The 15,830-nt window shown below is 48.8% G+C and overlaps 1 protein-coding gene across 6 annotated transcripts in view; it reads left to right on the forward strand.

Annotated features, from left to right (window-relative positions):
• The first annotated feature begins 1,458 nt into the window (after positions 1–1,458).
• Positions 1,459–15,830, forward strand: part of TMTC4 (transmembrane O-mannosyltransferase targeting cadherins 4) — a 61,841-nt gene continuing 47,469 nt past the window's right edge. Inside the window, exons 1-5 of one of the 6 annotated variants that reach the window (XM_027115887.1) lie at positions 1,526–1,589; positions 2,486–2,814; positions 6,953–7,168; positions 10,992–11,107; positions 12,247–12,463. In XM_027115887.1, coding sequence (XP_026971688.1) covers positions 2,749–2,814; positions 6,953–7,168; positions 10,992–11,107; positions 12,247–12,463 — 615 coding nt within the window. In that variant the 5' untranslated portion in view covers positions 1,526–1,589; positions 2,486–2,748. Of the gene's footprint in view, positions 1,590–2,485; positions 2,815–6,952; positions 7,169–7,256; positions 7,760–10,991; positions 11,108–12,246; positions 12,464–15,830 lie in introns of those variants that run through there. The other 5 variants (XM_027115891.1, XM_027115890.1, XM_027115889.1 and 2 more) reach the window with 5 other exon arrangements.

Genomic DNA, 15,830 nt, shown 5'->3' on the forward strand with positions numbered 1-15,830 from the left:
TTGGGTTTGGAGCTCAGAGAAGTCAGGATCCGAATTGCAAATTTGGAAGATATTCATTGAAATATCGGCGGTGTGTTAAATCATGCAGGGAAAAGCTGTGGCTTGTGAGGAAAGGGCCAAGACCTTTAAAATATGTCATTTGGAGGTTATCAAGAAGCAGATAAGCAAGCCAAGGAGACTGGGGAAAAACAGGATGCAGAGTACCGCTGTCACCAAAAGTGTTCTAAGGAGGAAGAATGAACTTTGCTAAGAGATCAGGTAAAATGAAGTAGGAGAGTGTCCTTTGTATTTAGTGATTGGGGGTGTTATTGGAGACTATAGCCAAGGCAGTTTCAGTGGAATGTGGAAAGCAAGTGAATGAGAGTTGGGAAGCTAGAAAAGTGTGGGCAACCTTTCAACAACTTCAGCTATGGAGAATAGAAGCAAGGCAGGGGGGCAGCTGGAAGGGTACGTGGAGGAGAGAGGAAGGCTTGGGGCTGATAAATGCTGATGATACAGATCTAAGTCGAAAGGGAGATACTGAGCTTAGATCGGATTCTGTGATACTGGGGGAAAAGGCGGGATGGGGGGAGGGTTCAGAATCCGTGATTTTAGGAGTAGCTTTGCAGGTTTGGCGGTGGAAAGTGGGGGAAGTTTCTCTTTTTCTTAAAGCAGGAGACAGTAATATACTAAGAATGGGGGTTATGAAATGCGCAGAGTGGCATTGCAGTTGCGAGTGGAAGTTTAGGTCACAATGACTTGATGAATGGTCGATGGATGGATGGCGGATCTGGCCAGGTGAAGGGCCAGAGCAGGGTTTGTGGGTCAGCAGGAGAATAAAGGCCAGGGCCGTGGAACAGGATCTGCTAAAAACAAAAGCCCGGGCAGCAGGACCTTGCATGGAAAAACGCAGTTTCAGTTCTTTCCTGAGGCAGAAAGTGGAGACACACACTTGAAACAACCCCTCCCAGACAGGAAGAAGTCTAGAGTTCTGGTCGCTCCGACCCAGCTCCTTTTCCTGCAGGGACCCTCCAGTACCTCCGCCGAGCGCCACCAACAGCGCGAGAACCGCGAGACAGGTCAGGAATAGGTTCCTGCGCAGCGGACAGCAGGAGGGAGAGAGATATGCCCGCGGCGTCCAGCTCATGCCAGCTCCCGCAGCCCGCCTCCCGGGGCCAGGCTGGGGCCGCCCCTTCCCGCCCCGACCCCGCCCAGGTTCCGCGCCCAGAACTCCGCTTCCTCCTCGGCCACCGAGTCAGTCTATCCCTGCGACTCCTCCGCCGCGACTAGGGCCCTCTGGCATGACGTCACAGGCGCGCCCACCAATGAGCTGAAGAGGGACCGGCGGCAGCGTGAAAGTGACGGCAGAATCAGTCAATGGCCGCGAGGAGGGGGAGGGCCGAGGCGGGAGTGTGAGAGTGATCGCCAGTACGCGTGGGGAGTTGAGGACTGTGCGGGAGGCGCGGGGCGCCGGGGGAGGGGCGGGGGGCGGAGAGCGGGGGAGCGGCGCGGAAGGCCCCTCCCCCTGCCCGGCTCCGGGCTGGTACCGAGAGCCGCCGGACTTTCAGCGCCCAGGAGGGATATGTGGCCGCCTCTCGGGCTCCTTGCAGGTAACGGGCGGGGCGGCCCCTGCAGGGCCGAGCGCTGCCGAGCGCCGCGGGGCGAGCGGAGTTGGGTGCGGAGCGGACGCGGGGTCCTTCCTCACTGCCGCCGCGCCCCAAGCCCCGCGGTCCGGCCCGGGCCGGGCGGCGGCGCTGCTGGAGGAGTTGGCTCCGGGACCCGGGCTGTGGCTGGGGCCGGGGTCACCGGGGTTGCGGGCCCCGTCGCCATGCGCCCGGGTGTAAGCAGCACGCGGGACAAAGGGCGCGGCGTGGAGGGTGCATGCTCCGCCTGCCCGCGCCCCTGCGCTCTCACCTCCGCCCCTGTTCGCTCCAGCAGCGTGGCGCTCCGTCGACCCCGGGTGCACGGGCGCCTTTGGCGTGTCCCCGGAGCGGCCACCGGGCCGCGGGGCCCCGCGCCACCCCGCGCCTGGCCGCCAGCTGGCCGCAGTGCGGGCGGTGGCTGGGCGCAGGCGGGCCGCTCGGCCTCCTGCTCTGGGTTAAAGGCGGCTCCCCTGCAGCGCCGCGAGTGCCAGCCACTCGGCGCTGGCTGCCGGGCAGAGCGGCGTGCTCTGGGTCGGGGCGCCCGGGACCACCGAGCTGCCACTTCTCTGCCCGGGCTTGGAGTTTGGGGAAGCAGAGCAGGTGGCGCAACCGCCGTCTCACCTCCAGCGAGCTCCGCGGGGCTTCTGGTCTTGTTGATGTTGTGACTGTAGGCTGTGTGTGTGTTTTCTTCTTTTTTTAACCACACACAAAAGAAAGGAGGAGTTAGAGGAAAGATCTAGCCAGAGCACTGTGAATCGTTCCACACTGCTTTCTCTCAGAGAGAGATGGATGGGGAGAATTTCTTGAGAAACAATTAACAGTGAGGACTGACTGGATCCCCTCCCTGTCCCCTCTTCCCGCAGTCCCGACCATGCCTGGCGCGCCCCAGATGGAGGTGGGGTAAAGTGACACCGGCCGACTTAGATGGGAAAATGGCTACAAGCTAGCAAGCTGGAAACTTTGTGGGACAGTGGAACTGTGAATGTCGAACCTCCGCAGTCATTCTTGGCTATTGGCAGGCATGGCCCTCATGTGTTACTGAATTAAGAAACTGGGAAGGCAAGCACAAGAGGAAGATACCTCGAGTAGCATTGTGTTCAGCGCTGCGTGGTGGAGAGCGGTAGAGATGATTGTCTCCCGTGCCTTGGGGGCCCCAAGAAAGGAGCAGTCAACTCAGGTCTCCACATTCTGGGTCAGAAACGACTGTGTTCTTTATTCTGATTTCCAGAGGCACTGTCTCATCTCAGCCTGGCAGAGGGCAGCTGGTGTGTGGATGGATTGTTACTGATGAGGTAGAAAGGCTAGCCTGATGCGAGAAGGCCCTTCCGTGTAGGGGGAAGAATATTCTTTAGTAGGTGGTTGCTGCTGAGTTTTCCGTGGATCACTTAGGTGTGATCTGCCAGTCCAGGCTGCTGTGTCAGCTGTCACCAGGTCCCCAGGGTTCGCAGCTCAGTGACTGATGTTTGCTTTTGAGGGGTGGCGTGGGATCCCTGTTCGAGGTCTTTTTGACCTTTTCATTGATGATCGGTTAATTTGTTTTAACCCCCTGAAAATAGAGGCTTGATATAAGGAGTTTGAGAAATTGAGAATAAAGAGACTTCTGCTTCGTTCCAAATCCAACTACTCATAGGCGCCAGTCAATTCTCAACACAGTGGGAGTTCGGCACAGGAGTCAGATAGCAATCGGAACACTAGCATTGTCACTGGTAAAACTGGCTGGAGCTCTGCTTGGGCTGAGCCTGAGGCCACTGTGTTGCTCCATTATTCTCAGTCCGTAAGGCAAACTTACTATGCAGCCATGGCCCAGGAGCCCGGGCTCCCAGGCAGGACATCCCCTGGAGAAGAGGAATGGGGCCATGCCTCCTAGGGCCCATCAAGAGAGAAACAGAACTGTGTGCCTTCCTGGTTCATGGCCTGGATACAAAAAAGGTGGAGGGGACCCGTCTCCCTCCATGTACCACCTCATGCCGGCAGGGCTTCTTTTACCTGAGCACCAAGCCTGGCTGGGAACATTGCAGGAAAAAGGCCATCTACTGTTGGAGGAAGAGGATCAGGGTGTACAGCCGTGCACTTTATGCAGGACATATAGATGCCTGGCCAGAGAAGCAGTGCACCGGGTCTGCCCAAAAGAAGGGTGCCCTTTTCTCAATTGCATCAGGTCACTTGATGGGCTACTGCTGGCCTTGGTTGGTTAGCGCATCTTCAGGAATGGCAACACTGGTGATCCCAAGACAGGAGGTCAGGGGCTGGTCACTTGGTACTAATCTCTCCAAAATGATTACAGTCATGGGAGCTAATTGTTTCCATATATGGTCTTATTTAATCCTTAGCACAACCTGCTGGAGTCAGTAGTGATACCCTATTGTGCTGTTGAGGAATGGATCCTCAGAAGGACTAGGTAGCTCAGGGTCATGCCGGTAGCCAGTCCAAATCTGTGTGCCTCCAGAGCCTGTGCTCTTAACCACTGGGCTGGACCGAGGTTCCTAACACACTGTACCTGTATCGCATTTGCTAATACACAGTATTTTCGGAACTATCCTCTGATACCCATTAACAATCACGCCTGAAGTGGAAAGGGCATTTGTGAGTGTTCTCTGGGGCAGCAGAGATGTGAGAATCTTGGCGACCATGGGAGGGACTCAGCAATGAGGAGGGAAGAGCCAGCCGGGACAGGGACGGGACCGATGCTAGGCTTCCCGATGTCCCTGCCAGAGAAGAGGGGGAGCTCATTCTGAGATTGCCTCACCCATCCTGTTGACTCCCCCAGGAGTCCAGGCCTGGCCCCCTGGGCACCCCAGATGTTCGGGTCTGTAGTCTGCCTTCCGTCCGAGTACCAAAGCGATTGGTATGTGTTACGAACAATCTGAGATGAAAAGGGAAGCTCAGCAACTAATTTAGGAGCACAGATTATTTCCTGACCCAGTATTCTTCCTGGAGGGCCATTTGAACCTCACAGAACCGCTTGTGAAACACTTCAAATATTTGGGCCTGAAGCAGATAACATCAAGACCAATTATGGGACCGCTTGTCAGCTCACAGCTCTATTTTGCGTTTAAAATTGATAAAGAGTATTTGCTTTCCTTCACATTCACTTTGTAAATCAAAGAACCCTTTTATTCCCTCCATGTTAAGTCAGGGTAACTTCCTAGCTATTCAGTCCTTTACACTTATTTATTTCATTTTTAGTAGCAGGGGTAATTTCTTTAGCTGAAATGTACACACAGTGGTTGGGGCCTGCATGGTGACCTCTGTGGTGTTTGCAACTGTGATTTGGATTTGACCAGTGGTTTATCCTTTCAATGAAAAAGAAAAAGAAAAAGAAAAGCAGCAGATAGTGGCTGGAATATTCCCTCCCCCACCCCCTGCACTTGCTGAGAGCATGAGTTACATCAGGTGGAGAAGCTCTAGGGCCCAGTGCTGAGAGAGTTGCAGAGCCTTTCATTTCCAGATTGTAAACTTGAACCGCTTTCCAGAACCTGTGACCTTGGATGGCCTCTTGGGCTGACTTCTTATTGATTCCATAATCTGGGGTATTTCCTTGGAGACCTGGAAACAAATACAGTTGACCCTTGAACCACACGGTGTTGAACTGCGTAGGTGCACTTATATGCAGATTATTTTCCGTAGCAAAGACTACAGTACTAAAACAAAACAGAACTGCAGGAGGCATGGGTTCGATCCCTGGTCTGGGAACTATGATCCTGCATGCCCCATTTTTTAGCGAGGCTAAAAAATAAAAAAAGACTACATTACTACAAGATCTGTGGTTAATTGAGTCCCCGGATGGGGAGGCACCAGAGATATGAACTTATAATAAGTTATACATAGATTTTCAACTGTGAGGAGGGTCAGTGCCCCTAACGCCTGAGTTGTTCAAGGGTCCGCTGTACATCTAAACTGCCTCTCCAATCAAGGGGCCTGGGGTTTTCTTCCAACTCAGCATGAAGGAGTGGGGCCCTGCTCCCTTACTGGGGAAGACGAGAGCCTCAGTACTAGTACACCAAATCCTCCAGGGGATTCTCAAAAGAGAATAATTCTGTGCCTGTGTTTTCTCCCTCTTTGAAGAAAGTACTAGTAATAACAGGTAACCTTCCCTCGGCGTTCATTAAACCCAGGCCGTGTTTCTAAGCACTTTAGGTGGGTGTGTTGCTTAACCTTCATGACGACCATGTAAGGTGGGCCCAGTTATCATCCCCATTTTAGAGGTGAGGAAACTGAGGCCCAGAGAGGTGAAGTAACTTGGCCAAAGTTACACAGGATTGGAACCTCTAAGCAGTTTGACCCAGACGTGATCCTGGTAGAACCAAAGGAAGTGCCTATTGAGGGTGTGGGGAATGGGGACAGATGCAGTGTGATTGGAGAGGAGGGGGAGTTTGATATTTGTTTGGGCAAATTCCAAGTCAGGAAGCTCTGAGGCAACTCTCACTGCTGGAAAGTTCTTTTGGTTTGCAAAGTACACAAGAAGTGGACTCCTAAGGATAGGTGGCACACACAGGGCCACAGAACTAAGAAATGGCAAGACTGAGAAATGAAATGTCTGGCTTTAACGTTTGCCCCTTTGAAAGAAAAGTTAAAAGACGTGTCTGTTTTTAACTTGACTCCTTCACCAATATTGGAGGTCGTGTCCTCACCTGGAATAGCTCCCAGTGTTCTACTTTAGGGTACAGTTCCTCCTTCTGGAATGATGCTGTCCCCAGCCTGTCAGTCTGCAGTGTGCCCTCCTTCCTCTGTCTGTCCCCTGTGTGGGAACCACGGTCATGTGCCCTGCGACCTCACCTCTATTAAACTCTTTCCCAGATTTTCATTTAACTGGCAGGAGTGTCTGTGTTCTGCAGATAGACTGTAAGCTCTTTCAGAATCAGGACCATGCTTCACGCACACACATGAACACACACAATCTGCTAAGACCCAACAATGAATATTTATTGATTTTTCTTGGTTGGAAGAAGCAAGATGGTAACTGGTTTTTTTTTCAACTTTGTAAACTGGTTCAAGGACTATAAAAATGATTTGCCTTATGGGGCTGATAAACATAGGATTCCCTTAAATCAATGTTTCTCAAGGATAATCCAGCATCAGAAGCCCAAGGACTTCTGACTTGGTAGGTTGTACTTGGGCCCAGGAGAACCTACATGTGTCCCACGTGATTTTTCTGTCCACTCGAGTTTTGAAACCACGATATAAAGCTGTTAGTGATCACATCCTATAAACTCACAGCATAAATGAATAAGAGTGTCTAGCTCTTTTTCACTTGAGGTAAACATGTCTACTGTATAAACATTCCTAACAAGGCAATGATCAATATTTATGTCGTGTCGCTTTTCTTGCAGGTTTCTAGCCAGCATAATGCTGGAGCAAGAGGCCGGCGGCCCGCAGTTTTCAGGATGGCCGAGTGGGATGCCGATTTGGATCACATCATTCCGTCTTCCATTCTTCCTCCTCTCTGGGCTAAGTTACTTGTGGGATTTGTTTCCCTCGTGTGTTTCGCACGTAGCTACGATGGAGACTTTGTCTTTGACGACTCTGAAGCAATTGTTAACAATAAGGTCCGTATCTTACTGTCTCTTCGGTAAACTGACATTAACCACTTGCCTACGTCCCAGTGATGCTCTGCGTCGGTGTTGAATTAGTCTCTACTGAACTTCGGCTGAGCCTTTGCCTGGGCCCCCATCGTGCTCTGGATTTCCCATCTCTTTTAGAGAGCATCTCCTTGATTTAGGGCCCCTTTTATCACTGGCAGCAGGGTCTCCAAGCCCTGCCTAACCTCAAGCTTTACCCTGGCTGTGTGCCCTACATGAGGCCCCAGTCCACGCACGTATCAGAGAGACCATTACTCTAAGATGACAAGGCCAGGGTTTTGCGGGGCATTGCAGACTATTTCAGGTTTTGTGACAGATTTCCAGAACTCTAGGCCAGAACAGTTTCCCCTCACACACACACACACACACACACACACACACACAAATCATGCGTTTTTCCCCTGCCGAACGAAGGTGCATCCTCAGCAGCAGGCAGGGAGCTGGCTTCTTTGTCCTTCGCCGAGAGCATCAGGACAGCCTGCTGACAGCTGCCGAGGACCAGGATTTTGCTGCCCGCAGAAGCTGCAGTTCCTGCTCATTTCATGTTCGGAGACCCAGGTTTGCTGAGTTTGCAAAATCCCAGCCAGTTTTGCTCACCAGTAGGCACGGGGAAAATGATATTCTCCTTCACTCGCTGACTAGAGGTAGGGAAGAAGAAATAGGTTTGTGGGCAGGGAAGAAAAAAGGTTTCAGCAAGCTAAAAGAAAATCAGAGCAAGAAACTTGGAGGCAGGGAGAGCCCAGAGGAGAAAGTACGTGGAAACAGCACAGGTTAGAGCCTCTGTGACAGTCTCACCGCTCAGCACATACTCTGTGTGCGCCTTAATGGGAGAAGAGAACTTGAAGGAGTTTACTAATCTCTTTCTCTAGTAGGTGAAATTGTAGCATCTCTTTGTAACACTGCCCTTAAAGGCTCCTAAAAGTTTGAAGTCGTGGATTTCCCGAATTCGGAAAGAGTCGTTTTCACATTGAAAGTATTGAGAAAAATTCTCTATGTAACAAACAGGTATTCTGTGGGCCGGAGAAGAGAGGGTGAGGGGTAAGGAGATGACTGTTTTGCAGATATTTTATTTGTAACGTACTCTAAATGATTTTCTGATTTTCTGGATTTTGACAGCAGACTCCAGCCTTGTTGATGTTTATTTTGAATCCAAGTTCTTCACTTGTAATTTCCCTCAGTTTACTGTAATTTCCCTCAGTTTACCTCAGTTTACTCAGTTTACTAAACCCAGCAGTTTACTGCAGATGTTTCTGTTTCAGTTTTTTTTGAAACAGTGCTTAAAACAAAAAGAAATGTGTAGCTCTAAGCAACTATGTCACATGGGTGGCTTAATAGCTATTAGAATTGCTTTTCTAACAGGCATATGAGGCTATGCCTTTATTTTTAAAATTCCATTTGTTGAGAGTTTCTTGACTCTTCCACTCTAATAAAGTAGAGGATATATTAAAGTGTTAACTCAGGACCCATGTCGAAGAACTTTGGTGAGCGAGGCAGGGGAGACAGGAGCTATGTCGTACATCAGATGCCCAGGTATGAGGTTGTAATTCTCTTTCCTTCCTGTGAGGAAAGGCAGATGAAGCCATTTTGTGGCCCTACCGCACATTGTCTTGGCAGTGTTTTCTAGAGCATCACACTGTGCCCCTTTGTTAACTTGCTAGCCCCCTTTTTTGCCTTTCCTGTTTAATGAAAGGCCCTCCTCTGTTCATTGGCACCATGCCTACAGTAATGTGAAACAGGCTGTTACTGGATTTTATTGGTGTTGAAGACTGTTTTCCAGATGCTTCCTTGTAGTGTTGAGTTGCCTTTTTTCATTGAGATGATGATTTTCTTTGAGACCGTGGAGTTAGCAAGAATTTCAGACATGACACATCTTTTCCATAAATCATTAGGAGGAAAAATTAACCTTTCTTCCTGTGGCGCGCCCTGCTGTGTGTAGGCTACACCTAATCAAATATTTAGAGCTTTGCTGGTGTTCATTTTCTGCTCAAATGGAGGGAAAGATCTTCTGCTCAATTCCTTCACAACTGAGCAGGTACTTCTGGGACAATGCAAAGGTACATGGACTTCCAGCATGGTAATGGAGTAACCTAAGTTAGTGGGTGGATCCCACGACCTTCATGAAATATCAAATCAACTCTTAGAGGGAGGTCCAGACACTCAAGGCCTCTGAAGCTGATACCCAATGGAAGTGAAATTCACCCTCAAAGTGGGTGTCAGGTGACCAGCTCACCTCTGCTGCCTGTCCCCAAGCTTTTCCCTTTGAGTCATTAAGCTCCTAAGTAACAAATACTCACTGAATGCCAGTGTGTGTTGGACACTGGTTGCTCTCTTGGGCTGCCCATGATGTGACACACTTCTTCCATTTGGGGCCTTCTCCATCTTCAAATACTTGTGAGCTGCAAAGACTGTCCAGTTTGGATGCAGACCCAGGCAAAGGCGCTCCTATCAGATACACCCACCTGTTGGAGCCAGGGGCTAGTCACACAGAGAAGAGGGGTCTGCGAGCAGCCAGGCAGCCTCAGCAAGATGTGCGGCGGTCTCATTTGTTGGTGCCCTTCGGGCTGCACAGCCCCAAACTAGGTTTTCCAGCCCACCTGGGAGTCATTGGGCCTTGTGATCTTTTTTAAGGCGTTCCTTTTTTCACTTAAGTTAATCAGAGTTGTTTTGGTTACTGCAGTGAAGAATCTTGACTGCTACACCATGCAGTGCTTATTACATCATAATTTCTAGATCCTAAAACGTTCCTGTTTAATTGTGCTGTGAAGAAAAAATTAACAGTCAGTTTTGATACCTACTGCAAGTGCCTTTCTTCTTGTTAAACACAGTTTAAGTAATCTAGTTTCATATTTAAATGTAAAAAGAACAAAAGATTCATTTTAAAGTATCTGTAGTTCAGTACCAAGTTAAACTACCCTATACGGTAGGTATCATTTTAACATATTTAGTAATTTTTATCCTTAAAAATTAGATGGAAATTGTTTTTTCTGTAATTTTACTATCTGCTTAGCTCATGATCAAAAATGGGGAACTTTAAAATCTATATGCTTACTCTTATGTTTGAACTGGGATATTTTTGGTAAATTACCTTATGTATTGGATATGAGAGAGAGTAATAGTGATCTCACTTAGCTATATGGTCCATTCATGCATTCCGCATAGATTGAGCACCTTCTGTATACTCCCACCAAACGCAGGGAAGCCCAGGCCTCGAGGAGCCCTAGTCCAGTGGGGCAGACAGATAGGGGTCACATGATTATAAACTGCCCTGCAGCAGGTGCTGTGAGGACAGGCGCGAGATGCCCCAAAGGGACGGGAATCGCATCACCTCAAGAAGGTCGCAGCCCAGTGGCCGAGATACGAAGAGCAGAAGCAGCTGAGCTGTGGGGAGCTGAGGGGTGGCGGTCTGGGCAGAGACCTGTGTGCGCACAGCCTTGAGGTGGGTGGCAGCAGGAGTCGTGTGGGGACCAGACGAAGGCCAGGAGCAGAGCACAGAGTCTGCGAGATGAGCCTGCAGAATTCAGCAGGAGCCAGGGCACTGCACACTGGTGTCCGTGTCAGGAAGTCGGCTTTGTCCTGGAAGGGGAGGGTGGGTGGGGTGACACGATTTGCATCTTGGAGGGATTACTGGAGAACAGGCAGAGGGCGCAGCGCACCCACGAGGAGGCCCATCTGGGTCCTGGGTGAGGATGATGGTGGCTTGACCCAGGACTGGTGGGAGAGATGGAGAAGAGAGGACTTCCGCCCAGGGTGAGGGAGGAGCCCTGATCCCTCTTCTGGTGTGTTCCCGCAGGACCTCCGAGCAGAAACGCCCCTCGGGGACCTGTGGCATCATGACTTCTGGGGCAATCAGCTGAGCAGCAACACAAGTCACAAGTCCTACCGACCCCTCACGGTGCTGGTTTTCAGGTGAGATGCGACAGGACGGCTGTATGGGAGGGGCACCCAAGGCTTGTGCCTGACGTTGTACCAGGTGGTATGTGACAAGGTTCCTGGGTCAGTGGTCCGGAGGGACGTATAAGCCACTCACTATGTGGGTCTCCAAGAAATACATGCTAATTCCAGCCATTAGGAGTTAGGTTGGAAGCATCGCTTTAGAGTGATGCTGCTTTGGCGATGCAGACACTGACAGTGGAACCACACTGAGAAGATTAGCCTGGGTCTGGGCAAGGATAACTTGGTGAAGTGGTCCGTGTTTTTGCACAGTTCTTGGAGGTGGGACCCTTTGTGAGTTAATACTGAGGAAACAATATGTCAAGGCAACATGTAGCATCTAATGAAATTGTGATTTTTTTTTCATTATAAAAAGCTAAGGTATAAATCCTCCTCCTGTGACCACATCAATATGCAAAACCAAAATGAAGCTTAAGACAGTCTCCCCACCCCCCATTAATCAGGGAGCTATTTGCATTAAACAGATTTGTTCGTCTCACAAAAGTTCCCATGTGTAGCTGTTTCTTGGATGCGTTAGATACCTGTGTGTAGATCTCTCAAAGAAGCATGGAAATGATGAATTGGAACCCCTGGTGATTGAAAAGCAACAGAAATAAGAATCCCTGACTATAAGGAAGTAGGTCCATTGTCTGGAAGGCTAGTGGACAAACTGTCAAGGAGTATTTGCGGGGGGTGGGGACTGGGTGGGGTGGGGGAATCAGCAAGTCACACGACTGTCTTAAATCCAGGTCCCTATGGGGTAGCCTGAGTAATGTGTGGTCTGTTGTATCTTCCTGGGAGACAGTCTTGCCTTTATCACGTCTAAAAAACTGTCTAGCTTTCCTTTCGCGTTTCCTCTCCAAGTATTTTCTGTCCCACTCCTCTAAGATGCCCTTATCTTACATTTTCCGCGCTGCAGTTAATTATGTTCTTCCCTCTTCTTCAGCCTTCTTAGCTTGACAGGCATTACTTACCTTGACGCTACTTTTATCAAACTTGCACACTTTCTCTTCTCCCTTTGGTATTTTCATGCACCAGGGTTTTCCTCCAGCTGGTTCTCATTTTGTTTCGCGTGCTTCTGGACCTCTGGTGTGAACACCCTTCTTTCACTGCAGGATGAACTGCTATTTGTCGGGAGGCTTCCACCCCTTGAGTTTCCACGTGGTCAACATCCTCCTGCACAGTGGCATCTCCATCCTCTTGGTGGACGTCTTCTCCGTGCTGTTTGGGGGCCTGCAGTACACGAGTAAGGGCCGGAGGCTAAACCTGGCGCCCAGGTCGTCCCTGCTGGCTGCCCTGCTGTTTGCTGTGCACCCGGTGCACACCGAGTGTGTAAGTATCGTCCGCCTACCGCCTCTGCACTGGTGTAAGGAGGACAGGCAGTCCGTGTATCGGCTCATTCCCTAAAACAGGCTTCCCTCGGATACTCGTATGGCTGTAGAAAGCCCAAGCTTTCAGACATTTGCAACGATGATTTGTAGGGCTAACAGGTCCCTCTTAGGGCAAACACAGGGTCCCCTATGGGCGAAGACTGTATAATGACCGTGTGGTATGATCTCTGGTGATACTTTCTGTTTCCTTTTATGACCACATTGTGAAGGTATGAATGTTGAGTCTTGCCCAGCTTTGGGGTCTAAAAACCAGAGTCTGAGATTACTTTTCTTCCAGGTTGGGTCTGATGCAATTTTCCAATGTTAGCTGAGAGCTTTATAACTTCCTAAATACTTTCTTATACTTAATCTGATTGTCACCAAAACTCCGCGGGATCAGCTGGGGCGGCATACCAATTTCCACTTTACAGAAGAGGAGGCAGCCTGGGAGGACAAATTAAGGACTTACCCAGGTCAGTCACGTAGCTGGTGGATGCAGGGATAGAACTTAAGATCTGGTCATCCGAGCCCGAGCCCAGGAGAGGCCAGCGTGCTTTGAGTTGACCTGGAAGGTGGGTCCCCACATCCTGCTGGAACTTGCTCCTGAATTCTCCCCACCTGGCTTCTCAGCCCATGTAGTCAGGCAGCTCCTGCTTTTAATCCGTTGAGCCGCTGCTGAATGTGTTCAGTGCAAACTCTGCTGGGATTTAACCAAACACTTGTGAGGTTTTCAGGAACCACCCTACCCCACTGCCGTGGAACCCTTTGAAAATGTAAGTCAGCATGTTTGATTTTAGTTATTCGTTCTGTAAGTGTGAAGTACCTAGTATAAAATACCACATGGACCTTCTTGCTTCTCCACAATAGATTTCTGCATCCGGTATGTATTTAAATACCTGCGTTTTGACCAGTTGCATTGAGCATCTTGAAGTCAGTTTCAAAATACTGGGAGGAATTACTGCCTTTAGCATCTGATTTTGTTAATATTATTAAACTATCTGTTCTTTGGTATTAAAAGGATTGCAGGATTGTTCTCACAACCTCCTTCTAATATCTTACTACTTGAAAGCTTTTTTAAAAGTCTCATAATTTTTTTACTTCGGCAAATTCAGAGGACTTAAGGGATTGGGAACTATGGTATGATAAATACCAATAGATAGATAGATAGATAGATAGATAGATAGATAGATTTGTGATCAAATTAGAATTTGTTTCCATGCAAGTTCTCTTTATGGTCTAAATAATAGTGTTGTGCACATTTATCAGAAATAAGGGAATTTCTGGCAAAAATACTGATTTACTGTTTTGGTCCTTGTCTAATTTTGTGTAATCTTAAAAAGCAAAATGAAATACTTGAATTGTTAACCAAAGAAATGTTTCTAAAATTCTGCTTTTAAATATGAGAAGTTAGTTTATAGAAAAATTTGAAATGCCAGCAAGTATAACTGGATGTGTAAAAACACACACACACACACACACACACCCCCCACACACACACACACACCAGCTAAATGCAGTGTGGGAACATGTTAACCCAAGGGAGGTCCAGCTATAGGAGAGAAGAGAATATTTGAAAAATGTCTTCATCTCTCCTCTCCCTCCTTTCCATGAAAGCCATTCAAACTCAAATTGTAAGAAAAAGTTATGGGTCATGGAAAAATAGCATTTCTAAAACAGATCATTTGTATGTTCACCTTTCCTTGTTTTGGCAAATAGTCGGTATTCTGTTTTCATCCTCTCTATACCCCGCTGTTATTTCCCACTCTGCATTTAACCTACTTTAACAGTGAGCAAAAACCAGGCCCACCCAAGGAAACCCTGGAAGGAGAGTTCCTCAGAGCTTTCTGGACCAGTACTGAGGAAGCACCCTGTGCTCTGGGCTGTGGGTTGGATCACCAAGGGACGGAGAAGAGCTAAGAGAGGGGGTTTCCTTGCCTCTTGTCTTTAGAGACCAGGATGGAGGCCCCAGGGAGTTCCCTGAGGACACCAGTGTTATTGTAGGTTTTCCTTTTCCACCAAGCATTGGTGAAAATTTCAAATTGCTTGAATTCGGGTATCAAAGAGGGAAGCTTGGGTCTTCTTAATAACCCTGCCCATCCAATAAACCCAGAGTTTAACACTGAAGGAATTGGATGGTGAAACATTCCCCCTTTCCCCTTCCCCTCATTCCTTCCATGGCCCCAGTGCAAATTGTTCCCCGTGGGGAAACTTCACCACCTCCTGCTGTATGGATTGGGGGAGTTGCAGTGACTTCTCTAGAAAACTCTGATATGAGTGCTTCAGGTTATTTGTAAGAAAAAAAAATAGCCTTTGTAAATAACTTTGCCTGAAAAGACATACGCAAATATCCGAAAAGAAAAATAAAATCTCTCCGTACCCATGCCCATTCCCCAAACAGTTAAACTCAGTGCCTCCTTGGGTAGCCTTTAAAATTTTTTTTCTATGAAATCTCTCTTTAATTACTATGCCAAAAATTCACTGAAGGACTAAATACTCTTTACTCTGAAACACTTGCCATACTTTTTAAAACTTGTTTTTCTTCATGTCAGACGATGTGACGTACATCGCTTAAGACTTGGGAGTATCTTCAGTGAACCAAAGGCAGACTGTTTGCTTTAAAATGAGTTTATGATGTTCAAAGTTCATTTTAGTGGGAGTCTTTTTTTTTTTTTTTGAGGTTTAGTTGATTTACAATGTTATATAAGTTAGTGAGAATCTTTAATATACCTCAGCCACTCAGATAACAAGTGGTTTAGGCTGGCCTTTTGGGCCCCTATTCCTGGTGTTTATCCAAACCACTTCCCTCCCCCTCACTCAGTTCAAGAAACCTTGTTCCCTGACCCTCCATATCCCCCAGCCCCTGCTTCCTCAACCCCCTTGCTCTAAGGACCTTTTTGGATACACTTCTCTGCGTTGGCTTTGCTCACTTTATCCTCTGAAAGGCTTTGGGATTCCCCGCCATCCTCAGGCCCTGTAGAGAGCCACAGCTCCCACCCATCTCTGGTCCTGATGGGAGGCCCAGAGCACCAGGCGCCCCCTCCATCACTCACCCCGGAGCTGCAGAGCGCGTACCTGCTTCACCCTGAGCTGCTGTGTCCTCTGTCTGCTGCTTTCTGCCCCCCCTCCGCCCCCCACCCCCGCACCTCCCAGTGTTTACAGAAGCATCTTTGGGATTCACACAGCAACGGACAGTGACCCAGCACCCACTGTGTGCCCGGCTCTGTGTTGGGTCTCGCTGCATCCCCGATTTCACTGTGTCTCTGAGTGAGTGAGTTATAGGCCAGAGGATTCCAGAAGTCTTATTACATATTCACTGCCTTCATGAAGTA

Source organism: Aethalodelphis obliquidens, unplaced genomic scaffold (genome assembly GCF_003676395.1).
Source record: "Aethalodelphis obliquidens isolate GAN/ISIS:26980383/991018 unplaced genomic scaffold, ASM367639v1 scaffold15, whole genome shotgun sequence".
In the NCBI taxonomy this organism is placed as follows: Eukaryota; Metazoa; Chordata; class Mammalia; order Artiodactyla; family Delphinidae; genus Aethalodelphis; species Aethalodelphis obliquidens.